Source organism: Myripristis murdjan, chromosome 6 (genome assembly GCF_902150065.1).
Source record: "Myripristis murdjan chromosome 6, fMyrMur1.1, whole genome shotgun sequence".
Classification (NCBI taxonomy): Eukaryota; Metazoa; Chordata; class Actinopteri; order Holocentriformes; family Holocentridae; genus Myripristis; species Myripristis murdjan.
This window is the reverse complement of record NC_043985.1, coordinates 1356750-1369804: the sequence shown is the minus strand read 5'-3', so window position 1 is coordinate 1369804 and position 13055 is coordinate 1356750. Positions and strand designations below refer to the sequence as shown.

General features: G+C 39.3%; 1 protein-coding gene across 1 annotated transcript in view; it reads left to right on the top strand.

Moving 5' to 3' along the window:
- Window positions 1–7392, top strand: part of ntrk3a (neurotrophic tyrosine kinase, receptor, type 3a) — a 296155-nt gene extending 288763 nt beyond the window's left edge. Inside the window, exons 17-18 of the mRNA XM_030053332.1 lie at window positions 2732–2890; window positions 7093–7392. Of these exons, the coding sequence (XP_029909192.1) occupies window positions 2732–2890; window positions 7093–7278 (345 nt within the window). The 3' untranslated portion in view covers window positions 7279–7392. The remainder of the gene's footprint in view (window positions 1–2731; window positions 2891–7092) is intronic.
- The last annotated feature ends 5663 nt before the right edge of the window (window positions 7393–13055 follow it).

Here is a 13055-nt window from a genome sequence, read left to right as displayed (position 1 = left end):
GATGGGATATTATCAATCTCAAAAACTGCATAGTGAAAATTTTCACTATGCAGTAGTATACGTAGTATACAGCAGTTTAAACTATAACGAAACAGTACTGTCTAGAAGTTGGCTACAAATATCCAGTCTAATTGTGAGCTAAATTGGGGCTATGTATAGAACATGTCAAAAAATTAAACTAAACACTGTTGCAATCACTGTTGACTTTGCTTACCTGATTGAATACTGTACATTTTGCAAGTTGCGTTGGCAAAAACTATGTGTGACCAATTTCAAAATTATGTCGGCTAAATGTAGGTTACACTTAGCCGGGCTAAATTAAGGCTACATCTAGCCGAGGCGTTTACATGACGTCTATTGCTTGCTGGGTTAATCCAGTCATTGTGCCCCTGCATGAACAACACAGGCCTAATTTCATCTTCATGGACAACAATACTCCAGCTCATCGAGGTCGTATCATTAGGGAACGGCTGCTGGAGACTGGGGTACCTCAAATGGAGTGGCCTGCACTTTCTCCAGACCTGAATCCCATAGAAAACCTATGGGATCAGCTGAGTCGCCGTGTAGAGGCTCGGAGCTCTGTACCCCAGAACCTCAATGTCCTGAGGGCCGCCCTTCAAGAAGAGTGGGATGCCATGCCTCAGCAGACAATAAGTCGACTTGTGAACAGCATGAGACGTCATTGTCAAGCTGTAATTGATGCTCAAGGGCACATGACAAGTTATTGACACTGACATTTTTTGTTGTGGTATACCCACCACTGTTGTTGGCTTTTGTTTCAAGAAATTGTTTGAGATGAGGAAATCACCAGTGTATGCTTCTACTTAAATGCCCTACTTTCATGATATAATATCACTGTAGCGTGAACTTTTTACATTTTCCATAAATTTCACCCAAAAGCCAAATATCCCTAACTTTTTGTGAGTAGTGTATATTCTCCAGCATTAGTACCAGGCTTTGAAGGTTACTTTCACAGAGTAGCCTGTTGCATTGTAAAACTGATTGATAAGTTAAAAGATCATAAGCTATATAGTTCTCTAACTTACTTGACTTTCTAATTAACATGAGTTTTTTTTTTTTTTTTTTGGTTTGTTTGTTTGTTTTGTTTGTTTTTGGTTATGGGTAAAAAGGCGGTTGGAAATGGAAAATAGCCAATGTGCAGTCACCTGCTCCCTCTGTCACAAAGGTTTAACCACCAAGGATGTCCATGAGGACATAGTGGCTAGGGTAGGATGCTGCTTCATACATCATGGTAAAGAGGTGGGTAATGGGTTCAAACTTGGCAAGAACACACTGAGTGATGACCCCTGTCCAAGAAGATCAGTCTCTGTGGCCACACGGTATCACTGGCAAGATTCATAACATCATCATTGCAGACTGGTGAGTAACTGAACGTGACAGTGCCACTGAGCTGGGTATCTCCCAGGAATGTGTCCATATAGTCATCTGCAGTGAGCTCCAAATATCCAAGGTGTCAGCTCATTGAGTCCCTAAGCTTCTCGGATCTGATCACAAAAGGACTCGGGACAGCATGTCAAGGGACAGTGTTGCCATTTTTGAAGGGGACCTCAACACCAGCGATTTGTGACCGTGGCTGAGATCTGGAAGAAGACAGTGATCTCTACAGGCAAAGTAATGGCAACTATTTTATGGAATGCAGAGGGAGTGTTGATGGTGCAATATCTGGAAAAGGGTCACACTATCATTGGGGCCAACTATTATCCCATTGGTCTCCCAAGACAGTAATGGGAGAAAATCAAGATGATTACTTGTGGAAAGCTGTCAAGATGGGTGCTCTTCTACTAGAACAGTGCTCCAGCCCACATGTCTACAGCCATGGCTACAATCTAGAAATGTGGATTTGAACTGGTTACACACTTGGCCTACTCTCCTGATTTGGCACCCTCTGACTACTACCACTTCTGGAAGATGAAAAAGAAGCTTGATGGCTGCCATTTTGCCCGTGATGATGATGTCATTGATGCTGTTGACCACCTCTTGGGGGACCAAGACAGCAGCTTCTACACAGAAGGATTCTGTGACTGCTGGACTAAATATGTAGGAGAGGACTATGTTGAAGTAATACTGAAGTTCTTTAGCACATCTATTGCTGCAGCTGAAGAAACATCATCTTCAGCATCTTGCTTTGTACAATAGTTTACACTTTTGCAGTTATAACTTTATTTTGAATGTCTTGCACTCAAGTTGATTGTTCATTGTTATTTATTTGTTTTTTTTTTTTATCAGGTTTGTTGCTTTTATTGTTTCAATATTTTCACTTTATTTAGCATTTTGAATATTATTGGTTGGGTTTTGTAACTTCTCAAATTTTAGTATATTTTAATATACATTGTTTAAAATAAAGTAAGAAATTGTTGTTAATTCATTCGTCCATTTCTCGTGTGTGTGTGTTCGTATTCATGCAGTTATGAGAAATGTAATGATAAGAAATGATGTATGTGAAAACCTGTTTTTACATGTGAACATGTAAAATTTCCCATTTCTCACTTGAAAAATTTATTTTTACCTGAGTTCTGGGATAATCACTAAAAGTCATTATCAATGCATCAAAAGGAGAGAGACTATAACAAGTTTAATGTAATGAACATGTCACCTTTGTCAGTTACCTCCAGGATTTTTTTTTTTTTTTTTTCAGAACAGCGTTGTTATGTTTTACATCTATATGCCTATGTTCACGTGTATGTGTTTGTATGTATGTGTGTGTACTTAGGTGGGAGGTCACACCATGCTGCCGATCCGCTGGATGCCCCCAGAGAGCATCATGTACAGGAAGTTCACCACAGAGAGTGACGTGTGGAGTTTTGGAGTCATACTGTGGGAGATCTTCACCTATGGCAAACAACCATGGTTCCAATTGGCCAATAATGAGGTAGATTTTTTTTGGAACACATATGTATACTTTATGGGTTTAAATGTGCTGGATGTAATCTGTGATTTTCATACCAATATTGACAACCAGTACGAATTCATTACTTACTACACAAGTCTGGCCTTTCAGATTTCTGTTCAGTTATGTGCTTACAGCAGAAATATTATTAATGCACAGATCTCATTGTATAATTGAAGATGTAGTCTGAAAACAACAAAAAAAACCTGGGGTATGTGTAAAAAATGTTAAGGACATTCTCCTAATATTGAGTTGCAGCCTCTTTTATACAATTCACATCTACATTGTTTCAAAGCTACGCAAGCATATTGCTGCCACACCAGAAAAAGAAAAATGAATCAGTATCACGTTATTACGTGAAAGTATATTGTTATGAAAAGATGTTTTTTATGTTATAACAAGATATTTTCATTTAACATGATGTTATCATGTTATTACAAGATACAACCTTATCACATTTTAACAAGAAACTTTTCTAGTTATAACAATATATGATTTATCACATAAAAAAACACTGTGAACACTAATAAATAATTTTGAATAATATAGTAATATTAAATGAAAGCACATGCCTCACAGTGGTTTGGTCCGCATCCTGCTCCCGGCAGAGCGGCAGCTCAGTAACTTTCAGTCCGTCAGCCTGAGAGGCAGCAGCCTGATGAGAACTAGCAAGAAAACCTCCTCAAGTGAAAGCCAGTGAGTCATTTATCACACCACTTGTTCACCAAGCACAAGGCTGTAATAGGAAAAGCGATATTTTCCCCTGCTTGGTCCAAAACCTGCCTCTTTCAGCTCATTGTTTAAGCTAACAGCTAATGACTGTTTACAGGCTGAAGCGAGTGCAGGACAGTGAGGGAGAGAGAGGACAGACCACAGGAGGAGCAAATACTGAGCTTTTTATTCTTTCAAAAAGTCTGTCAGGATATTAATGTCAGAAATAGTTCAGATTTTACTGATATTTTGAGTTTGTTTCTAGATAGATACAGTACAGGCCAAAAGTTTGGACACACCTTCTCATTCAATGTGTTTTCTTTATTTTCATGACTATTTACATTGTAGATTCTCACTGAAGGAATCAAAACTATGAATGAACACATGTGGAGTTGCACTGACTTATCAAATTCTGATATTAATTTTACCAGGCAGATGCCATTTCACAACCCAGAAGCAACCAATATATTGTAAAACCATCTAACAAAAGTCACCAAAATGTACTCATTGCTGAATAAAACAAAAATAGGTAAGCCTAGTTTGTCTGGACTGCCAATACAGCCCGTGAGAAAGATTGTCTGTTTGGAACTCTGGGCCTGACCAGGAATGCCATAATATAGACACAATAACATGGCAAAAGCAGCTAACCAATTGAGTACACATTTTTTTTATTTAAAAATCTTACATTAACAAGTAAACAAAAACTTTTTGCTTATAGAAAGTAAACCTGCACTATGCAATTTCAGAAACTATTTGAGTATTTGAGTATATGAGTTGTTGAGACCTATTGAAATATGATGATGTAACCTAATACCAACATATGCAGACCAGCCATGTTTTTTTTTTTTCTTTTCTTTTATGTATATATGTATTTATTTGGTGAGTGACAAGGAAGGCTTTGGAGCATTTCCACCCTGCGAAGTATGAAGAGAATGTTTGGGTACAAAGCTTTCGAGGATGGTGAGCAGAGATGTAGTAATCAGATGTTAGAGTTAAGGATCCAGTAAAATGGTGGTCCTTGAAAGAGATAAACATCAGAGACTGGAGCCAAGAGTCTGAATCTCTGGAACAAGACATAAAGTAAGACAATGAATCAGCAATCTCATTTTGGTAGAATGTGTTGAGTACATATGATATACTGTACTGTTGTGTGGTAGAGGTCATCATCAGTCTTTGTATAAACTGCACGATAGTGAAGGACTGTGATCTGTCTTTATCCACTGTGGCTACAACAGGTGTGTTGTAAGGAAGGATTAGGTTGGAATTGGACCACTGGTAACCCCCAGACAGGCAGCTACTATGGGGTACAATTCATAAAAGGCCAAAGAAGGTGGTACAGAGAAGCAAGTCATGTTGGGAGTTTAGAGGAGAACTGTCTGCCTCTTCTTCGGCTGGATAACCACATCTTTGTAAAAGAAAAAAATGTTATTTCAGCATGTGGTAGGCACTAATGGGCAGGCTGTATGAGACGCTGCTGTCTAAGAAAATACATTTGGATGTTGGCAAAGGGAGGGTGTCGAGTTGGGTTGAGAGGGGTTAAAGGATTGGTTGAACCATCTGGATTACAAACTGTAAGACCACTCTGGATTGTTTTGGCAGTGATAGCAGTAGTAGTTATGGCTGGATTAGAGGGAAGAGCTGGCGCAGACTGTGGACAAAGGAATGAGAGAAAAGCCAGGAGGCAAGAAGGTCAGGCACAAGGGGAGCAAGCACAGGGGAAGCCACACCTTGGCTATTACTGTAAATTTGTTCCCTTGAACATCTGAAAGCGTAGTGATGGCATCCCTTAATGGATACCTGGTGGCATCAGCGTTGTGCTGAGAATCTGGAAGTGAGCAAGTAATGTCCATGTTGAAAGAAATGGAAAGTTCATACATCTTAGCTTGGTTCTAGTCACAGCTGAATGGAATTTTTGTCCAAGCACACATTGGAGACTGGTGATTGTCCACACTTCCAACTGGCAACACAGGCAGCCACCAGGGCACCATACAGAGGAGGGCAGCCCAGAAAAGTTGTGCCCAGAAAAAAAAAAAAAAAAGAATTTCTTCAGTGAGTGACCATCAGTGGCAGATTTCCAAATAGGCGATATAAGCAACTACCAAGGACAGCAAATGGTTAGGGGCACACTGCATGCTCACTATCTGTGTGCACAGCGACAGAGCTAACACACTCTTTCTCTCTCTGCCTGCACACACCAGCAGTGCATTCTTGCTGTTGTGTTGTAGCTCCCCTGCCCCCTCCATAAAGGAGCACAAGCTGGGGTGGGAGGTGATGCGTATGTCAGCGATACACTTGATGAACACCAAGGTGGGATGTGAGGGGTTCTGTGAGACCACATTTAACAAAATAAAATGCAAACAAAAGCACCTTGCTATCCAGAACACACACTTGAGTAATATGGAAATGTATATCCAATGTGACAATGTGACTGCTTTGGACATTGTGATGACAGAGAAAGTCTTGTAGTTGATGGTTAAGGATGCTGCAGAATTATTTCCCCCAAGTTGTTATTGACACATAACAGTTAGGGTTGGGCTGTGTCATTTCATCTAGGGCAGCAAATGAGCAAGCTCCAGCCCTGAGGCAGACTGAGGGCACTCTGACTGAGTTTCTAAGAATTGACAGATCCAAGCCATTGTTGAATTGTACAGTTGCTGCCACAGATGCCAAGGAGAAGCTCAGGATCCATATTTACATAGGTTTACCAATTAACAGTTGTAATACGATAAGAAATCAGCGGGAGAATGCCTACATGGCAGAAGTAAAAGTCCGTCACATAACATGCAAATTGGAACCAACAGGGAGACCAGGGTTAGACAGATTTATAAAGAGCGGAACTAGTAATAAACGAGGAGTTACGTCATTGATCATTGTTCCTACACTGTTACTTCATAAAGGACAGAGTAGAGCCACATTGGTTTTAACAAGCGAAAACCCTTCCAACAGCAAAACATGCTCACAAGGTCTTTTGATTGAACACAATCAAAGCTATGAAATTACTAAGCACACCATACTCCCACACAATGGTAATACACATTCAGTCATTCGCTGGCTCACTGACTCACTCGTGATGAAAATGGCACTGCATCTTGGCATAGAGCACACTCTCTTTAAAGGGAAAGATTAGAGAATAACATTCAACAGCAGCCCTTACCACACCCATTGATTACATATTAGAAATCTTTAATGCCAGCCAAAAGTGCTAAAAGGCCAACCATCATGGTCCCTTTGCTTTTAAAAACATATAAGAAAAAAAATCTCATTGAACAGAGTTCCCCCTGCGTCACAATGGATTCCTTACATAAACACATGCAGTTCGATTTTTGAATGTTACAATACATTTTTTGTAATTCTAAATGGGAAAGCAACGCAGTGTATGCAACACACTTCCAAATGTGAATGATTTTTTTCTTGGAATGGTACATGCTATGGTACTAATAATCATCATTTTCTGTTTGTTTGTCTCTTTTCAGGTGATAGAGTGTATTACTCAGGGCAGAGTACTGGAGCGTCCCAGGGTTTGTCCTAAGGAAGTCTATGATATGATGCTGGGCTGCTGGCAGAGAGAGCCACACCAGCGCCTCAATATTAAGGACATTCAGAAGATGCTGTTTACCCTGATGAAAGCCACGCCAGTCTATCTGGACATACTGGGATAGAAATGGATTTGAGTAGAAAGGCATGTGGTGGATATTAGATTGCATTAGATGGAATAGAAATTAGTGAAATGAGACAATGTTGACAGAGTTGAATTGCATTGGAGTGAATGTTGGTTTGGCCTGGACAGAATGGCCACCGATGGAATGATGAAAATTGCAGTTTGGAATGGAACTGTATCTTTGAGTGGGAAAAAATGAATGAAATGGATACAGCCATAGGGAATGGGTTGACATGACTGGAGTGGAAGAATTTGGATCTCCTTAGATTGGAGTGGACGGGGTTATGTTACACTGTATTGCATTGCAGTTCAATATATGAGAAAGGACTGAGTTGGACCTCACTAAACAGGTTTGGTCTGGTCTGTCCTTGTTTAGCCTAATCTTTTCAATTGAACTCATTAAGACTAGGTTACACTCGACTTTTATGGATTATGTCAAATTGGATTGGATTGCATTAGCTGGAATGTACTGGTCTGGAATGGCTTGGTTTGATTTTCTTGTCCTAATAATTCTGATATCATCATCATACGTCTATGCATTCTGTATAAACCTCAATTTCATTTTGCCTTGGCTAGTGTAGTGCGGCTGTGTTTCTGCCCAGGTGTTGAGAAGCAAAGTTGGTACAGTTTGGCTCAGCCTGGCTATGTTTCAGATGTCATGTCTTTGCTTATACTGATTCCACCTCACTCAGAATGTCCCAATTCTGTTTTTGTTTGTCATCGGATGGAACCTGATTAGCCTGGTATGGCTTAACTCAGCTGTATCTCACCAATACTGGATTATATTTGTTTCACCTGGCATGCCCTTACTTGGCTGGGAGTGTTTGCATGTTCCAGGATTATTACTGGAATGTATATGGCCTTCACACAGTGAAATCATCCTAGACTTACACTGTGTAATGACCTTAACCACACAGTTGCAGCCCCTTCTCTACACCTACCAAGAGTTGACTGCAAATATGCAAGAACCCCCTGTGTAATGTCATCATGGTGAGATGCCCCTCTGTCATTTGAGGATCTGACTTCTTAAAGGGTCAAATTTTATTTCTAATTACTTATCTACCTGTCTTGTCCAATACATTTTTCTCTGTTCTTAATTCTACTAATTTAAAGATTTAAAGGACTACTCCAACATGTTGGGCAAAATACCCATTTGTCAACGTACCAAGGCTGAAAAAAGATGTAATATTTAGTTTAATGTTAGCTTAGAATAAAGACTTGAAGTCTATGGGAGTCATTAGCCTAGCTCAGTCAAAGTGAAAAAATAAGCCTTACAGCAACTCCACATCTGTCTTATTTACACTGTGTTAATTTGTGTTTGACTTTATGCTAAACCAACATGAAATGCTACCCATAGGAACCAAATCACTGGATGTATGGAGGTGAAAATGGATATTTAACAACCTGGGTAAGTTGGAAAAAGTGTACTTTGCCTAATACAGTGTGGTATTCCTTTAAACAAATGAATATGTTTTCTCCTTGGACGTGATTGCAGCACCATTGCATTGTGGAAACTGAATGGCCATGGGACCAGTATTCTTCCAGCAGGGACCAGATGACCTTTTCTGATACAAACATCAAAGAAATGAGACAAAAAAGAAACGTGTGTTGAAACTGTTACTGCAGGCATTCTAGACATCAGTTAACAGCACACAGTAAAAGGAGGACTAGGCAGTTCTTGGGGAAATTCACCATTTACACAGCCAGCCGTGTGACTAGATTTTTGTTGTTCATTCAGACATCAACAAAACCGAAAGAGGACAATGTTCACAAATCAAATTTGTCATTTAACGCAACCACTGTGTTCTGAACTACTGTATTGTCCCATGTCAGCCTGCTGTGTTGTCTGCATCTACAAAACTTTTCTTTACTTAACCTTCATTCAAAGACTTTGGATTCTGCAGTCCTTGTCTCCTATTGGCCCACTGAGATGTTCACATCTGCAAGAACTTGACCAGACCCTCCAATCTTGAGCCTGAAGTGTGGCCTAAGTGACTGTCTGTCGCCATAGAGATGGACCTAAGTGCCTCCTACTTCTTTCTAAACAATGGAAACAAACAAAACAAGTCTTTCAAAAGAAAAGCACTTTTACATTTTGTTAACCTACTTAAAATTGTACACTAGCTGTAAACGCTTCTTTTTTTCTTACAAACAATATTCTTTCAGCAGATAAAAAACGTACAAAAACAGGAATAAAACAAAGAAAATGATACAGAAAAAAAAAAACTGGAAAGGAATTTTTTTTCCTACCCTTTGCAGCTTGACAAGAATATCAAACTACCCAAGGTTACATTGGTTTTTTTTGTTTGTTTGTTTGTTTGTTTGTTTTGTTTTTTGTTTTTAAATAAATATATATTCTATATATTTTTTAATTTATTTTTATTTTGAATCAAATAGTGGACCTCTGCCATGCTCCAAAGCCATTGGAATATTTTACCGCTGGCCAGAATAAACTGATTGCCAATGACAACACGGCTGGGAGGAAGCCTTTAAGGATTGCTTGAATGAACCCTTTGTGTATTCTGATTGACCAAGATCTGCTCTGACTTCAGATCCTGGGACATCACTGGCAAAAAAAAAAAAAAAAAAAAAAAAAAAAAAAAAAACAGCTTTATGGCAACAGAAAATTCTGAACTCAAATGAAACAGTTGCCAGTTAAGAAACAAAAAATTGTTACTTTAAAATGAATGTATATAATGTAAATTTTTACACCTTGAGATATGTTAACTTATTTCCTTTTTCTGGTTTAGATTATTTTTAGGTTCTTGATGTCTTGTTATATGGTTAAGTGAAAGCAAATAGATATTTTGATAATCTTTCTTTCCAGTTGTTATTACTGTTACTTACTTCATCTAGTCATAATGTGTCTTTTAACAAAATCATCATTTGAATAATTTACATTTATATTGTCTTTTTTAGTTGATCATGTGATGACAATGAGTCAAGACAGTAGAGGGAAGATGTAAAGTAAAATTAGTCAGCCAGTGATTTATTAAGCTGCTCAGAGTGCAAGTACTGTAGAAGAACCAGAGACATCTTTGTCCTCATCTTAATATTTGACATACATGTTTTTTTTTTTTTTTTTTTTTTTTCATTTTAGACATTTGGCATTTCTCCTATCTGACCTTTGTCTGTATTATTTTGCTGCACATTACACATTCAAAGGTGTTTTTGCCAATTGGCTTGTCACAAAGAACCTTACTCTGAGATGCTTAATTAAATAATCCTGGTGTTGTCTGTCTTGCCAGACCTGAGTAAAATACCTGGTGTCCGAAGTGATGATAATTTATACTGTCATTATTATCACCCAATATACAGTATATAGTCACCCTCATCCCCTCAGCTCAGCACCCGTAATATCTATCTCTGTCCTTATACTCTTGTATTATAGTTGCTCTTGCAGAGAAGCAAGGACCTTTATGAATTGAAATCCATTACGTTGTTTTAGGGCTGCCTGCGTCGCTCTCGGGATAATACTGTTGGTCTAATCTCACCAGGGATGGCAAGTGAATGCATGGAAACATGAGGTAGACATATTCAATCTGAGCAAAGGTTGGTCTTTTGAAACCTTAGTTTTGGGTCCCTGAGCCCATCGTCTTTTTCAGCTTAAGTCTTGGAACAATGAGCTAAAATGAGCTTTTTTGCTGAGTGTTGAAATAGTTCCACACGGGTACTATGAAACAATGAAAACATTCTGCTCATTCTGCAAAGATTCATTGCTGCACTGTAGACGAGTCAACCCAGCAGAAAAATGACAAAAACATTTGCTCTACTTTTGCCCTACTGCACTACTGACAGCCATACCTGTGCTTTGCCTATCTAGAGACAGACTTTTTTTTTTTTATCCTTCACAGTGAGAAGACTAAGAAAGGTTTGAATTGGCTGAAAACTGTGTGATATTTAAGCCACTGTCATATTATCCCACTGTATTGATGCTTCAGGTGTCATGTATCTGATGTTGTCTGGGGGCTAGTTTCTCAAAAGTGCTTTTGTGCTAAGATCACGAAAACCCAATGTAACAGAATCTTCATTTCTACCTAATATTGCAGTTGTAAAGAGGATAGAAAATTTGTCATGGTTAGGGTTAGCTAGCTGCACAGCTGTAAGGAAGAATAGCTAAATGGCAATGAAGGTATGATCAAATGGTCTGACTTTTTTCTTTTTTTTCTTTTTTGGATTATAGGCTACTTGCATCTTTGTTTAAATGTCATATGGTGTCCTAAATAGATACAATCTTGAAACACATTTTAGGCTTATAATGCTGGTTATAAAAGAAGATAAAAATGATCTTAAAGCAAAGATGCTTGGTGTGAAACTTAACCAACAAAGTAAACTGTTTCCACCTAATTCTCTGTAAACTCTTTGAAAAACTACTGTAGGATATTTACATTACCTCTGTTAACTATCCATAGGTATTCTTTCTGATTTACGATTAACCACTTTAAAGGGTACAGTTCCACCAGTATGAATACCTATGAATATTCCACCACGGTGTTTTCGCAATCAAAAAAGCACGACCACAGTAAAGTAGCTCTTCTGTCCTCTGTGGTATTGCAACAACTCACTGTTCCTCATCTTCCACAATGAAAAAAGTGCCAGGCCCCTTGTACACAATATGGAAAAAATAACGTGCAAAACACATCTGGTGGATTCAAACCTTCAGATATAGCTGCATCCCCTTTCTTGTTACGATTAATGTTTTTTTGCAGATGTTCTCTGACACATAATTTCCTACAAATAATGTCTATGATCAACTAAGTAGGTGCTTGGGAGGAAGGGTTTGGCTTTGCATGGTCACTAATGTATTGTCATGCACACTTTACAGGGGAATTAGGGAATCATTAGGTGGTAAACAGCTCCAGAGCCTAGCAAGCACCAGCCAACTGTGCTGTATATCCACGTAGCAGCAAGTAGCTCTGTGATGCTGTACCTACTGTATAGTGGTCAGGTCAAAGCATCAACCCTCGTGCAGCCTTAAGGGGTCAAAACGTCTGCGAGTCCGTTTTTCAGGGTCCCGCGGCGCACCCATGCCTTGCCCTTGGCTCCGCGGCGGCGGTCGCGGCCTCCAGCGCTCCCCCATGCCCCCGGAGCCCCCGGAACACTGTTACTTTCGTCAGTGATTATGATGACGAAATATTTACATCAACGACCCTTTTTTTCATGACGAAGACGAGACGATGACGAGCTAAAAATAGCTCTTTGATGAGGGAAACATAAGGAGATGTGTGTGTATTTTCGTCATGACGAGACGAGACGGGACAAAAATGTTAGTAGGTGGTGTAGTGGACTTTCAAAATTTCCTCCCATTGTGCATGCAATCTGTCTGCCAAAAGCTCAGAATATGAGCAATGCATCCTGTGGCTTGTTTGGTTGAGAATATGTGCCTACAGCCTCATTTACACTGTGGTGTATGCCGGAGACGCGCAGCGAACACAGCTGATGTAGGCTACAAGCCCACACCGATCACGGTCGTGTTCGCCGCGTGTATCCGTCCTACAACGCAGTACAAACGAAGCTACCGGGCAGCCTGCGCACACACAAACACGGTAACACACACAGGTGATGGTGATGGACTTGCACTTACAAGTCAGCAAATGTACCTAACCTAAAACAAACAGGTAAATACAGACTGGGGTTGTATATTTTGTCTGTTAAGTTTTACATCATAATAAATGTACATTACACACAATCAATTTTACATGTGTGTAATGTACAATTTGTGTGTGTGTGTGTGTGTGTGTGTACATACATATATATATATATATATATATATATATA